Raw genomic sequence first — 21022 nt, forward strand, 5'->3', positions numbered from 1 at the left:
GGATTTTAGCACCCAGCAGCTTATTGTGGTGGAAGCAATGAGCTAGTGAGCCAGGGTTCTGACAGACACACTTGCCTCTGACAGAACATCACAGCAAACACATCTGTACTCTGAGGATCATTTGCATTTTTCACTTCCAGGTAACTACTGAGGGTCAGCTTTGCCATATCTTACCTACTACAATAATTTACTTATGTGTTCTTTCAGCAGGCTTTCTCTTTCTGAGAATTACATTATCATTATTTTTAATTTAGAGTTGTAATTTATGTTTAGAGTTGTTTGGTTTTTTTTCTGTTCTGTTCTCACTCCTGTACATGAGATTCCCCAAAAAGATAAGAAAAGGAGAATGTTTTCAAAAAAAAGGCAGGACACACATAACACTATTATTTTACACAAGCACAGGAAAATACAACCTACAAGTAAATTTTATTAAAAATAAACTTATACATTAATTTTGTAGTGATTCTATTATGCATACTTATTTTACTGGGTTTTTTGTTTCTTTGATATATATGTGCCATCATGCCAAGCATTTGTATCTAAGCAAAGATTATGTATGAAAAAACAATTGCCTCTGATAAAATGAAATAATAGAAAATAACGATCCTGAAAAAAAGATGGATACTAAAAGGAGTTCGTGTTTTTACATGGTGATTAAAATTAAATATACTTACGCATATAATGTGATACATATTTATCTCCAATGGTAATATAGCTCATTTCACTGAAGAGGCCAATCCTCTCCATATCACTTTTTCCTTCTACAGGCATGGCTGGGTGATAGTGTACCGCTCTAGAAGGTAGAATTATCTCTGTTTGTGTGTTTTACTATAACTCCATAAACAGTCAACCCCTATAAACAAGCAAACAAAGTTTTTTTTAAGTAAAATTCAAGGAGTTTCGATTTAAAATATTAGTATTAACATAATCTGAGGAAACTCATCTGCAACATGATTGACTGTTTTGGTGCTTAAAGGACAAACAGATAATGTGGAATTTGGACACCATTTTACTTTATTTCTAAAACAAATTCAGAACATGGGTGGAGAAAAAAAATAAGAGGCATTTTTAGTAGAACTGGTGCAACTCACTGAATTTACATGGGTTGGGTCAACATTTTCTAACAGTTATCTTCAAGTACTGGGATTAGTGGTAGCATTAACACATAGCAAGATGCCAGCAGCCTCCTTCAGCTTGGGGCTCTCTCTAGCAGTGGATTTCAATTAACAGTATAGAAGGAGGCCGCACGGACAAGTTAGAGAGAAAACACAGAAGTGCAATTTTGGAAGCCCTCTAACAGCAGCCCAATAGCTGGTTACTGTGAATATTTCCAATTTCTTCTTGATTTCAGAGCAAATCATTTATAGTGAATGTTCATTTTTCCTTAACGCCCCCTTCAATGAAGACCGACAGAAGGGAAACGTCTGGACAAGAAGTCTAAGGAATATAAGGACTCGAACAGAGAGCAGGATGGGCAGGAGACAGACAGAAACACAGCAGAATAAAACAAAGATCGTCGGCCGGAGGACCAGCGGGAAGGCTCGGTACCGCCACCACACGAACCGCAGCGCTACGCAAAGCTCAGGGTGCCCACGCTAAGCAAGCCCGGCCCAAAGCAAGTCCCACTCGCAGTGATGAGCGTCACCGTACCGCCGGGCCCCGCTGGGTACCGAGCGGCACCTACTCGCCGGAACCGGCGCCTCAGCGCCCCGAGCCGCCCCAAGCGGCCGGCGGTGTCCTCCGCCCGCCCTCTGTTGGTAGCGGTTGCCTGGGAACGGCAGGCAGCCCTGCGTCTGCCTCCGCCTCCGCGCCGCCCACCGCGATCGCGGCTAGCAACCGCTGTCCTCGCTTCCTGTCTAATAACAGGATGGTACTAACGCCATTAATCATGCACCAAAAGGCCTACCTTACTGAATTTAGGTGAGATTTGCTACTGCAATTGCACGTGATACAAGGGACCGGACCAGACAGCATTAAGAAGCTCCCACAGTCCCACATTCTCAAAACAATGTGGAATTAATGTAAGAAAGCCCATTTCAGGGCTTTCTAGAGCCACCTGTCATAGGGAGGAGTGCTGAAGGACTTCCAGTTGAAGGAAAGTGTCTGTAGCTCATTCAACATTTTAAAAGAACAGATCTTTACTAGAAATTGAATTTCGTATTTAATTCATTAATACAAAGTAAACAAAAAGCCAGACTTCACATCTTCAGGGGCTCTTCAGGCTTGACCATGATTTGCAACCCGAAAATCTACTAATTTTCCAGCTTGCTCAGGAAGGTGCTATACCTGACCCAGCAGCAGCTGATAGGAACAAGCTGCACTGAAAACAGGAGCACCCAGGTTCTGAGTATGGAGTGGAATTCAGTTAAACCTGCCTTGCCCACTACCCAGGAGCCACCTCAGAAGTTACATCTTATCTGTAGTATCAGTCAGAAGTATTCTTCAGGATAGACACACGTGGGCCCCGAAACTGGGTTTTCCAATTCAATCAAAAAATGTTTGCTTAGAAATTAACAGAGCACAGAAGGATTCCCGTGTGTAATAAGAAGTTCCATTCTAATTCACTTGCTAGTACAAGCAACTTCAGAACTTAACAAAGAAACTGCATAGAAGTGCAACAAAGCAACCAACAAGATTTCAGTTAAAAAAAAAAAAAAAAGTGTTATTGAAAAAAAAAAAAATGGCTTGAATTTGCAGCACAAGAGAGACCATTGATACCTGACCACAGCAAATGGAATACAAATCATTAGCGTATATCCTTTGGAAACTGAAAATATTAATAGATACTTTAGTTACATTTCAGCTAATTAACACATGCTACTGATGGTGTTCACCAGAGTGAGATTTTGCTGTAATATTACATGCATTCGCTACTTTTCTACATCAGTGAGAGATGATGACAGCACATTGATAAGAGCACGTGGATGAAGTGAGGTACACTCTATCCTGATACTGTAGTGTACTTTATAACCTATATGAAATATAACCTATATGAAAGCAAAGGCAAAGAGTAACATTATGAAACAGTGCAGGTAATCCTAGTATTCTTTTTTTTTTTTCTAGGAGATTGAAAAAATGAAGTATTTGTCCTCTTGGGCAGGTGCTTCACAGAACATCATGTGTATACAGGCAATTTTATACATTTTATAAACATGAATTACTAAGGGTATGGGAACTGTTGAGTCACAGCCTGAATCACTGACTGATCACCTGAGGCAAGGACTGGGTCAGCCATGGGAGCACAGGTGAAGGCGATTCAGCTGTGCTACAGAAGGGGTGCAGCCTGGTTCCTCTTTTAGACTCCATTTAAGGGCTGACTGCCACTGGGGAAGGACCTCTTCCTGGAGATCCCTCCTCTGTGAAGTTTTTTCTGTGTGAGCCTAGGTCTTTGGATATGAGCGAGCATTCCTTTCTTGTTTATCCCTTCTTCCATTCCACCGCGTTAATCTTCCCAATTGTAACGCTAAACAACAAATCAAGTTTTTCCTCCAGATAAGAAATACGGGTAGAGCATCAGAAGTAACACACGAGTAACCTGCAGTGCTGCAGCGCCCTCTGCAGCTGTTGGGGAAGCTCTGCAAGTGCACCTGCAACGCAGGGACCGTGGGCACGTTGCTTGCGAAGACCCGAAGGTCAACAATGGAAGCACTGCACGTTGAGACGCAGTAGAATTAGCATTTTTAGGGCACTGTTTCCCTTTCTGGAATCGTAGAAACACGATGCAATTATTTATTTATTTATTTTTAATTCTTCTGTCAGTATTACCTTCATTCTTATTTTGTTTAGATTTCCCTGGATCTGCAAAGGCAATTTTTTAAATGTTCATCAGATTTCACAGTGTGCTTTTGTCCTAGAAGCTTGATGCCAAATAGCAATGGTATGCTGTATCCCTACTAGAATGCAGCAGATTAAACAGCGTTTTCTCTTGTGTGCAGTGAAGGTAAGGGAACACGGCATGTTTAAAAAGGAAAAGTAAGCTTTGGAAGATCTACTTTTTTGCTCTCAGCCGAAGCTGCGAGAGGCTTTTGCACCACAAACGCTGCAGACACGGAGCGCAGCGGGTCACGAAGAGGGGAAGGGAGCCGGGCCGGAGCCCCCTGCAGACCAACAGGAGCGAAGAGCAGCTCGGGCAGCCGCTGAACAGAGGGAACCGCCCGCCCAGCGGGAACGGCAGCAGGCGCGGAAGCCCTCCCCTTGTCCGGTTAACCGTCCGAAGCAGCTCCAGCGATTTCATCGGCTTTCCCTCAGGGCCGCCGTTCCAGAGCCGGCCGGCGGGGACAAACGTCAGTCCCCGGCCGAGAGCAGAGGCCAGCGGCCGGCCCACCCCTTCCGGCAACGGCTGCCCTGGCAACGGCTGCCGCTACACCTCGGCCGTGAGCGAGGCTGAGGGGCTGCTGAGGCGTCTGGCCATGGCCGAGCCTGGCGGGGAGCCTGAACAGAGCCCCCGGCTACCCCAGGGGGGCCCTGGGCGGCTGCCTTCTGAGCACTCTCAACCCGGAGGACAATCTTACCGGCCTCAGCAGTTAGAACCGGGAGCAGCTTCCAAGTACCAGGAGGTATGGCCTACATCTGATCAGCCAGGAGAGCTGGGAAAGCGTGGCAGTCAGTCACAGGCACCTTATTAGGACCTCTACCTGGACTGCTGGCCAGGCTCATACACCAGGACAAGTACATCATTCACTGACCCCAGTGCAATATTTTTGTCACTCACAGGGAGCAGAAGAAAGCTCTTACAAGCAACATGTGCCAGACATAAACTTCAGTCAGATACACACACTGGGACAAGACTCTCATCAGGCACAGGAGGTAAGCGTGTATCAGACATACCCGCTAGGAACTCAGGAACCAAGAGGTGCCTATCAGACATACGGCGGACGTGATCGCTACCAAGCCTATGAACGTGAGCACGGACCTTATTTACCACATGAACCAGGCTATGGACTATATCAGCCAGGCTACGGTCCATATGATGATCAAACACCAGATCCTGAACACCGAATGCTGGCATGTCAGAATGCAAAAGCCTATTTGCTGAAGAGCAGCATAACATCCGGCCTGAACTTGTAAGTCTGAAAAAGGAACAAAATTGAAAGGGGAAGGAAGTAGGAGTGGAAATAAAAGTAGTGTTTATGAAGGGGCAAAGGGATCTGTTAAGAAGGTAAGGGGTAGCAGAGACTATAGAACAGGCAAATACATTACTGTATACTCAATGAATATTAAGATGTTATAATTATGAAATAAACAAGAGAGTTCAACAAAGCAGACTATGATAACAGAAAGAGGATAAATAGAAGGCTTACCCCTATCCTGGGCTCACTCACAAAACACCAGCAGAGTGGATCTCCAGAAGAGATCCATCCCCACTGGTAGCCAGCTCTTAAATGGGTCTAGGAGAGGTGCAGCCTGGCTCCACCCCTTCCGGCAGCACAGGTGAATTGCCTTCACCTGTGTTCCTGTGCCTGACTCATTGCTCACCTCAGGTGATCAATCAGAGGTTCAGGCCATGACTCAGCAGTTCCCATACAATTACAAATGCAGTATCTCATCACTATGTTATATTTGTGTGTCCACCATCTTTCAGAAAAAAAAAAAATCCCAAGGGGAATAATAGAGTGCAAAGGGAAATTGATTAGAATGAGATTAGGTTTAAATTCTCCTGTAATTCCCGAGAAAGGTGTGGGATGAACAAAAAAATAGAAGACTGGACAATACAAACAGATTAGTTTCAAGTCTAATTTCCTGCAATGCTCCATTTTTTCTTTGATCTTTAGATGCTCATTCATTTTTTTTTTCTTTGAAGACCCAAGTGATTAGTTTCTACTTTTAATATTAAAAATGTAATATTCTAGGTCTTTTGTATAGTAGACCAATTTTATCTTCATTTATATGACAGATATGATCATCTTGTTAATGTGCTAACAAAAATCCTGGATGAACAGCCCACGGATCCAGTAGACATACTTGAGAACATTAGCAAGGATTTGAAGGCAGCTCAGTTTCAGAAAAAAATGGATACTCTTCGAGACGAACATGAGATTCTTCCATCATTTGAATCTGCAGAAATGCGCAGAAACTTGTTCCTCAAGTCAGATGGAGGAGATGAAGAACAAGAAGAAGAGCTAGTGAGTTCTTATTAGAAAAAAATAGACACCAAATATATTGGAGAGATGGGTGGCAGGATGGTGGGAAGGGAAAGGAAAAAGGGGGGATGTTATGGTCTCTCTCATAGTATTGCCTCTCATCATCACATGAAATAATTGCACCCTTGTCACAGTCAAGCTGGTCCTATGTTTAGCTGTGAAGAAAACACAACTGGTTACTTAGTTGGGAATTTTGTTCCTGTAGTAAGTCTAACATCCTGAGCTTTTAAAATCATAGATGTTCTAGAGATGATGAACAGAAGGGAAGTATCTCTCATGTGCCAATTCAAGCTGGAACATTCCATCCAAATTCTTTACTTAAACCTGACTTTTCTTTACCCAAGGTAACCATATTTCTGGGTTTATTCTAGTGCAGATTTAGAGTTTTGCACACAGCTTCTACTGTAAAATACAGAATGGAAAATTTGTGATTCTCCCAGCTTCAACTGTGGTTCCAGTCCTTCCTTCTCCAATTAGAAAAAAATATGTGGTTACAAGAAGAACAACTACCGATGTAAAAAATAAAAAAATAAAAAAATAAAAAAAAATAAAAAAAAGCCATTTCATTAAACAGGGAAATATTCAGTTTTCAGTTGCTTACATACAGATATATTTGCAGCCTAAATAAAACTAAGGGAAATCTTGTAATAACTAAGGGATGTTAAGATAACAAATGCAGGTTTTCATATGAAGTTATCACTACATACTAAAATGAATTGCCACCACAGAATACATATCCTAACAACTGAATATACATTTTTGCATCTTTACCATAGCCTCTTACTCATTTTACAGTAACAATATATCATATGCAATATGCAATAGTAAAAGAAAAAATGGAGAAAAGTGCAATGCTCCAGAAAGGAACTTTGAATTTTTCATACTCTTGTCTATCTTGCTTTGACCTAAAAAACCTGTAATAATGAGACAAATTCCATACGAAACCAGCATTACTTCCACTAAATTCCCTTCCCTGCTGTGAATAATTTACAATCCTTATCCACCTACTGCCATGAAATGAGAGACGGATGAAAAACCAAATGTAAATTCTTAATCTTTGTTATTGGCCTAGTTCTGCATCCCACAAGCCAGCCAGAGCATTACTGACTTCAGTAAGAGCAGGAGCCACTATTTCATACTAGTCTTAAGAAATTCCCTCTTAATAATACAGGGAGCTTTATGACAAGGTATTAAAAAGGGCAATGTTAATTTCAGATAAACAGCGTTGACCTGGTGTCTAAATATATAAAATACATTTTCTGTTCTCCCCAAATGCATCTTTCACAAACACGAAGAAAGACAGTAGTTTTGTTTCTGGTTGTCAAGGCCTCTTACATAGTTAACATGCATAAGCAATGAAGTCTTCTTGAAGATCCTTTGTGAGAATTCTAACTTTGCTTATTTTGCAATAGTTAATAGTGAGTTTGAAATTTGAGATCTTATATTCTAAAAGCTGTCCTTTTGTCTGCATTCTTTATCCTTATTGTGGCATTTTTAATTTTTCTAAACAATAGTGAAAGATGTAATAAATGAATGCCTGCAAAGCACTTTGAGAGAGTGGAGTATGACTTTCAGTGGATATTTTGTTCAGTCTTTCAAATAGATACTGCTATTATTCTTCATTCTAACTCATGATTTTGTTTACTAGGGAGGGACTCCTCTACCTAACATGATGGAAACAGCCTTTTATTTTGAACAGGGTGGAATTGGCTTGAGCAGAGATGAAACCTATCTCATATTTCTTGCCCTTAAAAAACTTGTTAGTGTTCAGCCAATCCAGACCTGTCGCTTCTGGGGCAGAATTCTGGGCCGGGAGAAGAACTATATTATAGCTGAAGTTCAGTACCGTGAGGGGGAAGAGGAGGAGGAAACAGAAGAGGAAGAGATTATTGACGAAGGAGACAAAAGAATGGATTTGGTCGAAGATGAAGATGAGGAAAAAGAAACAAGTGAACCACCAAAGTCTACCTATAAGCCCCCACCTGTCATTCCAAAAGAAGAAAATGGAACTGGGGCTAATAAATATGTCTACTTTGTTTGTAATGAGCCAGGCGAGCCCTGGGTGAAGTTGCCTCCAGTGACACCAGCACAGATTGTCTGTGCCAGGAAAATCAGGAAGTTTTTCACTGGTAGGCTTGATGCTCCCATTGTGAGCTTCCCTCCTTTCCCTGGAAATGAAGCCAATTACCTGCGTGCACAGATAGCTCGGATCTCAGCAGGAACTCATGTCAGTCCCCTTGGATATTACCGGTTTGCAGAGGAAGAAGGAGATGAAGATGAGGAAGGGGGAGGAGGAAGAAATGACTATGAAGAAAACCCTGATTTTGAACCTCTTTCTGCATTTGAAATGGTGGAGTCTCTGTCTACGTGGGTACACCATGTACCGAGTATTTTAAAGCAGGTATGTGCTCACAAATTTCACCTGACCTCAGATACCATTCACTCCGTAGTACTAGCTTCCTGTATTCTTGAGCTGCTGTTCACTCCAAACATAAGGACAATTTGGTATAAACACTTATGTCATGCAGTGGTGTTTCTTGGGCCTTCTGTGTTTTAAGGGTTCAACTGGAAAAGAGCATACAGGCCTGCACAAGAAGGATGGAGATAGGTAGGAATTTGCACACACATTTCAGGAACCTTTTTGGACTTGAGCTCAGGTGTAGAGGGAAAGGATGTTCTGTGCACCTTCTGTGCATCTTCACACCTCCTGACTGGGAAGAGATGGATAATGTCAGCATGACTGCAACCAGTAAGGCCAGCAACAAGTTAATATCCCTTCACAAAATGAATATTGAAACAAATGTGTGCTTTAAGATACAATCTCAGTAAGAACAGGATTTTTGTTTTCTTGCTGAAGTCCAGCATCTATCATCAGCATGGATTGTTAAAAGAATCAAATACAACAAAATAACAGAAAGCTCATGAGAGAAGTATGAGATTATTCTGAAATGGTAAGCAGGGATAAGTAATGAATGAGGGACAGAGAGACAACAGTCTGCCTACAATATCCCAGTTGTGGAATATATAGTCCTTCTTTTCTCCCCCACTCCCTCTTGTGTATGTGTGTCTGAACCACTTACTTAAGCTGGCTTATATTCTTTTGCTGATTGCTGCATGTATTTATGATTCTTCCTTGTTGATGACAGGGTCGCTGTGTTTGGTTTAACCCTTTACAAAAAACAGAGGAAGAAGAAGGTGAAGAGGAGGAGGAGGAGAAGGATGAGGCGCCAGATGAACTACAGCAAGAAATAGGACCTCCTCTTCTCACTCCACTCTCTGAAGATGAAGGTATTCTTCAGGGAGCACAAAGTTTTTGATAGCAAGTCCCTGGAAATGCTAGCATTTAGGTAGTAAACACTTGAAGTGACAGGCCTCTAGTGCTTTGTGGAATGATGTAATTTGCCATTATTCTTTTGCAGAATGAATCAAATGCAAAATTGTTACCAGTACCAGCATTAAAACTGTAATCTCTGGGTTTTCTAGCTAACAGTCTTGGTGAGAATAAAGAAAAAATTCCTCAGACATGTCAGGCTACTCCAAGCTCAAGACAGCTTACATATTAAATACATTCAGATATCTTTCTATCATCTTCATAGACAAAAAAGCAGGTGCACATGTAAATAAATATGTACACACATGTATAGATATATTAGTGAGAATTTATATTCTGTAGCATGTTAACTGCAGCAAATCATGGCAATATGCAAACCTGAATATTAGATTATAGCAGTAGCAAATTATTTTCCTACTCTCCATTCTTTGATCAGAGTAAAATACGAATTCAATTTATCCATCAGCATTAAACAATCTTTGACAAAAGAAACAGCAGTGAGTACTACTGCATTTCAGGAGCATGGTATTTTCTGTGTGTGGCTGCTGGCATCCATGAGATACCTTCTCATGCAAATGACCTGTCTGAATACAGGTGCCTCTATTAATTGTGACTTAGATCGTCTAATGTGCATCTTAATTTAATATTGCGTGGATTCTGTAACAGCCTTGTCGCTCAGTCTTAAATGCAGTGGCTCTTAAGCCAATTTATTCACAGATTGTGTGTTTGACTGTCTCCAGGAATTCAAAACATCCCTGCTTGGACAGCTTCACTTTCTCCAAAGCTGACCCCTCAATATGCTGTTGCAATCCTTCGGTCAAACCGATGGCCTGGAGCATATGCTTTTGCATGTGGCGCGTGAGTAGTCAGTTGACACAGTTATAACACAAATTCTACACGCTGAACACATACGTATCTATTGAAGTCAAATCTGGTTTACCATTAATTTACTGACTGAATTGTAACTAATCCTGAGACTGGAAAATACAGCTTAATAGCAACAGTGCGTGTTCAAAAGCAAAAACGAGGAATCACTGGAAATACTACCATAAAGCAAATGGGTGTAAATATCCAGTTAATATTTGGCTGCGGTCCTCAATTTAAAACTTGTGTTCCTGAGTTTGCAATGCTTTGATGCAAATCTTAAATCTGTAGTTCTTAGTTCCATTAGTTTCCACTATACACAGTGCAGTTAACTAAGAGTGGGAACTTTTAAATAGGCATTGGAGAACTTTTAACTGGAATTGGAGAAATGGACCTATGTTACTAAAGTGAAGTGAAAGTCACACTGCAAAATAGAGAAGTGACAGTATAGCATGCATTGTTTTAGCACTGGGAGATTTTAAAGTGGAAGGTATAGAATCACAGAATGATTTGGGTTGGAAGGGACCTCCAGAGATCACTAATTTCTAACCAACTTGCCATGGGCAGGGATACCTTCCACTAGACCAGGTGCCCAAAGCCCTATCCAACATGGCTTTGAACAGCTCTTAGCATGGAGCAGCCAGAGCCTCTCTGGGCAGCCTGTTCCAGTGCCTCACTGCCCTTAGAATGAAGAATTTCTTCCTTAAATCTAAGTCTACCCTGCTTCAGTTAAAAACTATTATTCCTGATTGTATTGTTAGATGTCCTTGTAAAAAGTCTCTGTCCATCTTTCTTATAAGCCCCCTTTAAGTACTGAAAGGCCACAGCAAAGTCTCCCTGGCACATTCTCCAATATGAACCACCAGCTCCCTCAGCCTTCCTCTGCAGATGTGTTCCAGCCCTCTCATCACTTTCATAAGTGTTGTCTGGACTTGCTCTAATAGGTCTGCATCTTTCAGAGCTGGATTAGTGAATTCATCAACGGTTGTTAGAGATGGCTTTTGGTAAACATACCTCTTATAGGGAACCTGCACCACAGCGACTGTGTGCACAGCAGAGTAAGGAAGCCTGTGAATTATCACAGCTGATGTTCTGCTGGGGAGAGTTTGTGTGATCTTTCACTTTTCTTTCTCAGGAAATTCGGCAATATCTACTTTGGCTGGGGGCACAAATACAGCCTGGGAAACCATACACCTGCACTGCCTCCACCTGTGCAGCCTGAGTACCCCGATGGGCCGGAGATCAGGGAGGCCGCAGACCCCACGGTGCAAGAGGAGCTGGCTTTCAAGGCAGCACAGGAACAAAAAGCTCTAGAAGGCATGGAAGGAGAGGAGGAAGAGGAGGAGGAAGAATTTGAGGAAGGTGACGAGGAGGAGGATGATTAAAATAGAGGGAGAAAAAATGCTTCAAAAATTCAAACGCTAGTTTAATAGGAGGACGATTAAAATACAGAGGAAAAAAAAACGTTTTAAAAGTTTAAACGTTAGTTTATTAGTGTAATAAAGCAACTGCAAAGTACTTGCTGTTGAACTTGAGTGGAACGTACTTCTTTTTCTGATCTCTGCTCACTCCTCACCGCTGCTCCTTCGGTCACAGAAGGACGTCCAGTCTATGGGTGAAACCACACAACTCAGCGCGCCTCACTGCGCCGCACAGCTCGAGGCCTGGGCCGGCACCATCGCCGCCGCTGAGCGCTCCACAGGCTGTGCCGCCATCCGCGCCTCGCCCCGCTTTCCCTTTCTCCCTTCCCGGGAGCTGTTGCCGAGTGGCCGCTCCGCCGAGGCGCCTGCGCAGCGCGGGCCAATAGGAAGCGGCCGCGGGAGCAGTTCAAATTCGGACAGCGGTTGCGGCACGGCCTCTTCAGTCTGCGGGGCGCGGGGGGAGCGCTGTGGGAGCGCTGTGGGAGCGGCGCGCGTCTTCTCGTGAGCGCAGCCTTTTGCCCGGCTATCGCAGGGATGGCGGAAGAGGGGGCCGTGACGGTCTGCGTGCGCGTACGGCCGCTCATCGCCAGGTGAGCGCCTGTCCGGGTAGCGGGCCTGAGGGGGGAGGCTGGCGGCGGCGGCGGCGGCACTGTGCGCGGCCCCGGGGGGTGGACTGGGCTTGGGGGGCCTGACGGGAGTGGCAGCCGCGGCGGGTGGGCAAAGCCGCAGCGTCACCTGTGCGGTTAACGGGGGCGTCCTTTCCTTTAGGGAAAGCGCTCTAGAAGACAAAGCGTCGCTCTACTGGAAAAGTGAGGGCAATGCCGTTTCGGAAGTGAATGGTACAAAAGTCTTCAGCTATGGTAAGAATGCGAAAGCAATTGTCATCCGGCGTTCCCTTATCCTCACGATGTATAGCAGGCGATTGACAAATCAAGAACACTATCTCAGAGTTCTACATTTAAGCAATTAAGGCATAGATATGTGATACATCAGTATGCATGTGTGTTCTTTTCTGAGAACTCATTAATACGTGCTAATGTCCTGCTGGGTGTGCGTGGTAGGGGGCTATGGTGGTCTTAGACTGATTACTTCCTCCTCATTTTCCATCATCATCTTCATCACGGTGACTTTTTGTTGGCCTCTTGTTGTTTTTCCCCGGGTTGGCAAATTTCCGTTGCTTGTTAGGTTGTAATGAGCAGCTCTGTTAGTACACTATAGCCCAAAACAATATATGGGAAATCTGAGGAAAAAGTCCTTGCACCTTGTGAATGTGAAGATAAAAGTAGTCTATTATGTCTCCAGTGCTTCTCCTGAAGCAGAATCATTAAAGGAAACAAGGTTGTCATTGAAGGAAACAATGAAGCAAAGCTGAAATGGAAAGTTTAAAACTAGTACGCATTGATTCCTTTTGCTAATTATATCAGTCCTTAAACTAATGTATTGATCCCTATTGCTAAACCAGCCTATATTATTATTTTATTTATTATTTGAAGTTAATTATATAATTAGCTTCAGTGCTTATATGTACCTTCATTAATCTGACTGGAATGTACGTTAACAGCAATCGCCTCAGCTTTTGCAGCACTGTAGTTCTCTAACTCCCAACTTCTCACAGTTATGAAAATGTACCTCTGAGGCACGCACAACTTTGTTGTAGGCTGGTCCAGGAATGCACTTTTAAAGCCAAATTCCTGATGAATTTTGCTTTCTGAATTGACTTGCACTAACCAAAACTAAGTGTTTTTGTAGCACATAAGCTGGATTCGTTTTGTATGACAGTACACAGGAAGATGAACTCAGTAGCATGCTGGCATTCCAGTCACAGAAAGGCAGCCCAGAACATGTGGGACAGCATGGGAATTAGAGCCCAGGAAATGCTTCACTTTTAGCATTTTCCAATGGATTCACTGCATTTGTTAGTGTTTATGTGGCCACTACAAACATTTTTTTCCCAAGCTAGAGGTTTAATAGGCATACCATTTGTTAGAGGTCTTGTAGCCTATCCTGTCTGGCTTACAATCTTGATAAAGTAGTCGTAACAGTTGTTAGGATTAAACAGAGTGTCTGTTTAACTGACATTTTTGGTTTCTTTGACTTCTCCATTGTCTGTTCATCATGCCTCTTTTGGTTCTGAGTTTAATGTTTTTTTTCTTCTTTAAAAGTCTGTCATAGCAGTGTTGTAACAACTACATTTGATGTTTGATTTGAAGTCAGCATTCCTGAGTAAGATGACAGCTTGTTTTTGACTTACAGTGCAGTACGCTAGCATGCTTTCTGTTTTCTTTTTGGTTTAAGATCGTGTCTTTCACTCTTGCGACAACACTCAGCAAGTATATGAAGATGTAGCTGTGCCAATTATACAATCAGCTGTGCAAGGTTACAATGGTAAGTCTTAAAATTGAACTTAACTCCTGTTTGTAATGTAACTTCTAAATAATCAACAAAATGTAACCATCTTCTTAGGCACAATCTTTGCCTATGGACAAACTGCCTCAGGGAAGACATACACAATGATGGGAAACAAAGATTCTTTGGGCATTATTCCTAAGGCAATTCAACACGTCTTCAAAATTATTTGCGAGGTGAGTGTCTGTGAAACTGAAATTACTGAAAGGCCCAGTAATATATCTGAATGTTATAGAGAAATGAGTTTTAGTATTAAGGAACTTATGAAGGAAACAAACTGTATTTGGGCTCTATGTTGCAGTTGTTTTGCTAAGCTTGCAGAGATGTGATTAGTTAAAAATAACATCGTAGCTGGAATCACGTCAGTAACAAAACAGTTCTCACTAAACTTGAATTACCAGCGTAGACGAGGTAATGTGGAACTTTGTTATTTATTCTGCTATTTTAAAACTTTCTCCAAAAAAGTTCTCCAAAAATTAGCAAAACTTGATTTTTTTAAAGCATGAAGAATATGAAAAAGAATTTACTTATTTCAGGTGTTCAAAAGAATCACAGGCAGATTGGCCAATTTTAATAGTTCCTAGTCTGTGAGTTTTGGTAGAACATGGGCTGGAACCATACTAGAAAGAATTCCCTAGGACTGTGCCATATAAACATAAGATGCTGAAGCCCTCTGTGCCGGGGAATGGAACAGCAGACTGATAAGAGAATGTCAGAAACAGTGTGCAAGAAACTGACTTCATATTATGAAACTGTTGCTTAAGTTTTCTTGATAATCTGAATCCACTAGAGATGGCTATCCTGAACACTGAACTTCAAGTGTGCAACTCTGTTGGTCCTTCTGAGAAAGAGCAGTAGCTTTGATATATCTGGCTTTTGTCCAACATTAGTGTAGTTATCATCTGTACAGACATGCGTGAAATCCAGCTGGATTGGTGTATTAAAAAGCATATCTTCAGATTAATGACTGTGTATTACGTCATCGCCTGTGTATTGGGAAGACTTCTGTGCAACTGATGCAGCACCCCAAGGGCCTAAATTCTGCAGTGTAATTAGGTATAAGGAGAAGGTATAAATTAGAACATCGTTTGCAGAATACTTCTGCCTTGAGGGTCTCAGGTTATTGATATCAGTTATGTGATATGTCATCTGTTCCTGTGAGGTGCAGAGTATTTTAGAATCAACAAAAATAGACTCTAAGCCAAGAAAACCTTCCATGGTGCTGTAATCCACTGTGCAGCCTTCATCCTAGTGTTCTTTACTGTGGAGGTAGCGAAAGAAGCAGCAGCAGCAAAGAAAATCCAAGTAATAAGAGAGTGACGTCAAGGTATGCAGAAAGAAGAGAGCATAAATGGGAGTGGATTTAATATGGGAAGGATAACTAACTGAGAGACTGATTGCCATGCTTCCTTAGAGCTGTGTGAAAACTTGCTTTTATAGCTTACTGAAGATGATACATTGTTAATGCAGCTTGGAAGAGATCTGTATTTGTAGATGCTTGTGTGGAAAGGATACAGTGGAAATAAGTTTGTGAAATGATATCTAAGTAGATAACTTTGAGTTTAGAATACTTGCATTAAAAGCTATTCATTCTGTAGGCTGATTTGATTTTTATTTTTTCTTCCTGTGATCATTAGATTCCAGATAGAGAATTCTTATTAAGAGTTTCCTACATGGAAATCTACAACGAGACCATCACAGATTTGCTTTGCAATATAAGGAAAAAGAAGCCTCTAGGAATTCGTGAAGATGTTAATGTAAGTAGATGCGATGTTAATCTGAGGGATTGTTATGTAGCATAGCACTTGTATTTGCATTGTACCGGGGGGGAAAAAAGCTTTCAGAGGCATCTAGTAAAAAAAAATTAATAATAATTAAAAAAAAATTTCCATATCAAACTGGTAATGGTCTTCAAAGTTAGCAGAAGGGCAGTTGATGTAATAGAATAACAACAGTGAAGCTGAGCTTCTTGTTACTGGCTTAGCTGAATACATGTTCATAAATGTAGACTTATTCTTTAAGCTTTACAAGAGAATATATTTTTATTTAATAAAAATAGTGAATACTTGAGAGTTGTCTGATTAGTGGAACTACTGAAATTATATTGATCCCCTATCTCATTGTTATAGAAGTCTTCAAAAAGATACACAGAATTGCTTTAATAGCATCGCTGTATGATCTACAAAATCAAAACACTTTTATTCTACTTGTAATCATTAGATAAAATCATAGAACATATTTGGGAAGATAAGCCATAGGAAAAAAATAAATTACATAAATGCCATCCTTTGTTTCTCTATGCTAAGCTTTGCAGCAAACAAACTGGATGTTTATTTATTTATTTGCTTATTTATTTTGATCACCTAAATTGACCAATGTTTTTGGAGTCTGGGGAGAATTCATTTTTATTAACTGTACAATTATGACCTTGTAACATTAAGGTAAATATTTTTCTGTACCTTTTCTTAGGGAATTTCCCTTACTAATTTAATTTTTAGGATGCTTTTTAGATATTTTTTTTCCTCCTTTTAAAGTAATAGTTCTAATGTAAGTCTAAATTTTCATTTCTTGCGTTCAAAGGAAAATTAAAGAAAAAAGTCATTCAAGTTGTTAACTTTTAAAAGTACAATAATAAGTCTTAGTTATGTGAATTTTAGAGTTCAGTAAATTATTTATTACTGGTTTCTTTTGTCGTTGTTGTCATTGTTTGTATTTTTTAAGAGAAATACATATGTCGAAGACCTGATTGAAGAGGTGGTTGTTTCTCCTGAACAAGTTATGGAATGGATCAGGAAAGGAGAAAGTAAGTTGTTTAGCCAAAGCAAGCCGATATTCTAGAAAAGCATTAAATGGCATAGAATCATGGATGTCTCTTCAAAATCTTATTCAGAAATCAGTTTTTTTTGAATATAAACAGAAGTATTTCAATATTGGTTTTTGACAGAAAATCGCCACTACGGAGAAACAAAAATGAACGAACACAGCAGCCGTTCTCACACCATCTTCAGAATGGTAAAAATTTCACTATGAGAATGCTGGGTTTTTTATGACTTTAAATGACAGTAACTTATTGTTTCCCTCTTTTTCTAGATAATTGAAAGCAGAGAACGGAGTGATCCTGCAAATGCAAACTGTGATGGAGCAGTGATGGTGTCCCATTTGGTAAGATGTTGTTAAATTGGTATTTAAGTAGAGAGTTTACAGTTGCAGTTTGTATGTAAGAAGAAGAATGTTATTTTATAATGACATTATTAGCATGTCTTGTTGTTAATTTCTGTCAAACATTTCTTATGTGTGTGTTGTGTTTCTCATCTGTGTAGAGGGAGATTCCATGTGTGTTGTCTGGAGGATATCCTCCCTCCAAAGGAATTCTTATGTGTAATATCTGAATGATATTTTTTCCCATCTCTTCACTGCTAGTGAACCTATGCTTCCACCACTCCATCTCCTGTATTGCTGTTGCATATGATTGTGTAATAGCCTCCATTAATGGGGGGAGGTGGGGGGGAATGACGACAACGCAACTCTTTTTTTGGCCTTTTTGTTCTACTACTGCTTGGCGAAGTTAGTACAGTACTTTACACTTCTGAAACAGAAGCCATTAAAATCAATGACTACTTGTTCAGCCAAGTCCTTGTGGGATGCTATGAAGTTGTAGTCAGTTTTGAACCATATTCAGAGTGAAGTTTTTTCTTCTGACCTCTAATTTCTACTTTCACTATCCTCAGAATGGCAATGAAGGAGAAAGACAACTGATTCAGCTTCTTAAGGCTTGAATTTGTAGTTAACACCTCTGTATTGAGAAATGATCTTTGCCTTTTAGCAAGGGTAGGGGAGGCTGCACTGCAAGGATGAAATACCATTCAGAGTAGCATTAATAGAATTCACACAATCTTGTTTTGTATTGTTAAGCACATTGAAAGTGGTGGTTGATGTTTTATGGAGCTGCAGGTTATTTCCAGTGGTAAGAGAACTTAGTGTGTGTTTGTTTCTTCTGAAGAGTAATTTTAGTTTAAGTCTGTGCTAAGAATTCATAGATGTAAGAAAATCTTTAGAGTAAATTGCACCCAGAACTAACCTATGATACATTTTATTTGCAGAATTTGGTAGATCTGGCAGGTAGTGAAAGAGCTAGTCAAACAGGATCTGAGGGTGAGTGTTAGATGATGCTCTTCTGATGACCATTTCTGTTATCTAACCTTTAATTAGAGCCTATGATGGAGAGGAAATGATGTATGTGCTGTTATTTATAAATACTATCTATTCTACTTGGCAGGCAGGATCTGCACAGGGAAATACTGGAAATTCTATGCAGGGTGAACAATTCAGTACTAATATGGCTTTTCTAGAGTAGCAGATCCAGCAACGGTGATAGATTGGACTAAAAGAGTGAAGATTAATATTTTGCAGTAAAGAAATCCTTAGAAGCTTATAGGGACTGTTAAATTCAGAGCTGTAAACTAAATGGCTCTGTTAAAAATCAAGCTTAATTTAAATCACAGCATGAAGCACAAAAATGCCTGTAGCTTTTTTTTAAATTAAAATATAAAGTATTATAAGAATAACACAGGTTAATATTCTCTCTTAGTAAAGAATAACTAACCAGGAAACTGTATCAAAACCTGGTTTGTTATATTTAGATTCTACTAGATGTTTTTGTAAATGCCAGTATATATATATATATATATATATATATATATATATATATATATATATATATATATATGCCAGTATATGCCTGTATCATCAAAATATGATTCTGTCTAAATACGATAGGAACTTTGCAAACAGTTTATGTTTCTATGGCCCTGCCTACAGATTAAAGATTATTAATGCTGATTTCTCATAGATGACTACTTCGATTCATCTTGACTATTCTAGAGAACTTAATGCTGGCTACTCGTGGGTCACTGTGTGGTGTGGTACTTGTTATTTAACTTTGGCACTGTCCCTGTCAGAATAATGCTACAGAAAAACTTGCTGAAAATGTGTAGTTGTTGTTTTTCAACTAAAGCACTGTGTAATGCCTAGGCGTCCGACTGAAGGAAGGCTGCAATATAAACCGGAGCTTGTTCATTCTGGGACAAGTTATCAAAAAGCTTTGTGATGACCCATCTGGGTAAGCTGTTCTGTTGACATACCTGTGTTAGACATCAATTGTTAATAGATCATACATAAAGAACTCTAATTTATTAAAATTATGTTTGGGATTGATTACTCTTTCAAATGATCTGTCACTTTTAGAACATGTATTTGCTTTTCTGTATAGTAATATCATATTTCTTCATTTTCTTTATTCTCACTTTCCTTCCAGTTTCATAAATTACAGAGACAGCAAGCTGACTCGAATTTTGCAGAACTCCCTTGGAGGAAATGCGAAGACAGTTATTATTTGCACAGTAACTCCTGTTTCTTTTGATGAGACGCTCAGCACGCTCCAGGTAAACGTTCTTGCCTTTTTTAAGCATTATCCTGACTAGACTAAATGCTGATGGCTGGGGGGAAAAATGTAGTGGATGGGGGTGTTCTTTTGATTGAATCTTCAAAAGGCCCCCTGTTCACTTGGGGCGTGAAGTACATTTAGTCTGTACTCTGTGTCTCTTCCTATTCACTTTGTTACGCTAGACTGGCTAGCTTGAAGCCTTTTAGCAGTTGAAACAAAGCTTTCTCTCCTGCCTCAGTGGCAGTAGATAAATTCTGTTTTCTCTTGTTTTCCTTTTGCAAGCAGAACTGCAAGTCTTTAATAACATTTTAGACAGCTTCTACAAGAACAGAGAGTAACTGAACCTAGTGATGAGCTTTATATTAATTAAAAATCATTAGATGTAATTTTGGTTAAATGTGTTTTTTCTTTATCAGTCAACTACTTTTTTAACTCTTTTGGGGAAAAATGAGAGAATTATACTTTTTATTTATTTAACTATTGTACATGAGAGAATATGGTTGCTCTTCCAGTTTGCCAATACAGCCAAAAGAATGAAGAACACTCCAAAAGTCAATGAAGTGCTTGATGATGATGCCCTGCTGAAGAGATATCGCAAAGAAATTCTAGATTTGAAAAAGCAACTGGAGGAAGTATGAATTTTAGTGCATTTATTATATATATATATAAATATACACGTGTGTATACATACACATTTATGTTTCTTTTTATAGTGTGTATATATAAAGTGTAGCATATACAGAGCATGTAGTGTATAATGTCTGTAAAATGTATGTGCTTTTACTCATGCGTACTGGTATCTATTCTAAAACATTTTTCTAGAATCGAAACCAATTAAATCACGTATTACAATTAAAAGTTCCAAATGAAGTTTTGTTTCCCCCCGTTCTACTTGATGTTCAGCCGAAGCTGCAATAAGCTGCAACTGTGTAAGATCACTGGCAACATCTATATCACATATAGGCTGAACATCCATTTTGGAAGTGGACAGTAGCAACGTCCCATCAAACACCAAACTCAAGTTCAAATTTGTCCAAAGCAGACAGTATTTTGCTAACGTGAATCTTGCAAGTGTTGTAAGAGACTAGATTGTAAAATACAAAGCATGGGGAAAAAAAATAATCACAATTTTGCACATATTGTTTTGATTACATAACTCATCCTAAGATACTTTAATTTTTGGGACTGAGGGAAGCCAGAGGAACATTTTAAAAATGTCAGTGTTTTTCCCTAAAAAATTAGTTTGCAGTAAAAACTGCTACCTAAGGACTTGCTTGTTATATTTTGAGATACTGAGTAGTCAGGAAAGTATTTTCCAACAAATATTTCTATGTTTAAATTACATGAATATTAACAAATATCTACATATCACAACTTATGATTAGGTTGTCAAATAGCTACTGCAACACAGTCTCTT

At 40.0% G+C, this 21022-nt stretch overlaps 3 protein-coding genes across 4 annotated transcripts in view; 2 read left to right on the forward strand and 1 right to left on the reverse strand.

Moving 5' to 3' along the window:
• Positions 1-12095, reverse strand: part of CUNH4orf47 (chromosome unknown C4orf47 homolog) — an 83070-nt gene extending 70975 nt beyond the window's left edge. For both annotated transcript variants that reach the window (XM_052682608.1, XM_052682610.1), the window contains exons 1-2: positions 11882-12095; positions 675-853 (exon numbers count right to left, since the gene is read on the reverse strand). In XM_052682608.1, coding sequence (XP_052538568.1) covers positions 675-771 — 97 coding nt within the window. In that variant the 5' untranslated portion in view covers positions 772-853; positions 11882-12095. The remainder of the gene's footprint in view (positions 1-674; positions 854-11881) is intronic.
• On the forward strand, positions 4082-11853 carry LOC128080415 (radial spoke head protein 6 homolog A-like). Its single transcript, XM_052682602.1, has 7 exons — positions 4082-4556; positions 4714-5063; positions 5894-6122; positions 7789-8541; positions 9287-9428; positions 10212-10329; positions 11471-11853. Exons 1-7 carry the CDS (start codon positions 4410-4412, stop codon positions 11718-11720), a joined length of 1989 nt encoding a protein of 662 aa, XP_052538562.1. The 5' UTR covers positions 4082-4409; the 3' UTR covers positions 11721-11853.
• A 100-nt stretch (positions 12096-12195) lies between the features above and the next one.
• Positions 12196-21022, forward strand: part of CENPE (centromere protein E) — a 38328-nt gene continuing 29501 nt past the window's right edge. The window contains exons 1-12 of the mRNA XM_052682491.1: positions 12196-12346; positions 12525-12616; positions 14052-14141; positions 14220-14338; positions 15800-15919; positions 16884-16965; positions 17107-17174; positions 17253-17324; positions 18263-18314; positions 19194-19281; positions 19477-19603; positions 20118-20237. Of these exons, the coding sequence (XP_052538451.1) occupies positions 12291-12346; positions 12525-12616; positions 14052-14141; positions 14220-14338; positions 15800-15919; positions 16884-16965; positions 17107-17174; positions 17253-17324; positions 18263-18314; positions 19194-19281; positions 19477-19603; positions 20118-20237 (1086 nt within the window). The 5' untranslated portion in view covers positions 12196-12290. The remainder of the gene's footprint in view (positions 12347-12524; positions 12617-14051; positions 14142-14219; positions 14339-15799; positions 15920-16883; positions 16966-17106; positions 17175-17252; positions 17325-18262; positions 18315-19193; positions 19282-19476; positions 19604-20117; positions 20238-21022) is intronic.

The sequence above is a fragment of the Tympanuchus pallidicinctus genome, unplaced genomic scaffold (assembly GCF_026119805.1).
Source record: "Tympanuchus pallidicinctus isolate F22 unplaced genomic scaffold, pur_lepc_1.0 scaffold2, whole genome shotgun sequence".
NCBI lineage: Eukaryota > Metazoa > Chordata > Aves > Galliformes > Phasianidae > Tympanuchus > Tympanuchus pallidicinctus.

Excerpts from the sequence above, each read along its gene's own strand:
- LOC128080415 (XM_052682602.1), top strand. The coding sequence starts at position 4,410 with ATGGCCGAGCCTGGCGGGGAGCCTGAACAGAGCCCCCGGCTACCCCAG. Across the intron at positions 4,557-4,713 it reads CAGCTTCCAAGTACCAGGAG|GGAGCAGAAGAAAGCTCTTA; the intron begins GTATGGCCTACA and ends TGTCACTCACAG. Across the intron at positions 9,429-10,211 it reads TCCACTCTCTGAAGATGAAG|GAATTCAAAACATCCCTGCT; the intron begins GTATTCTTCAGG and ends GACTGTCTCCAG.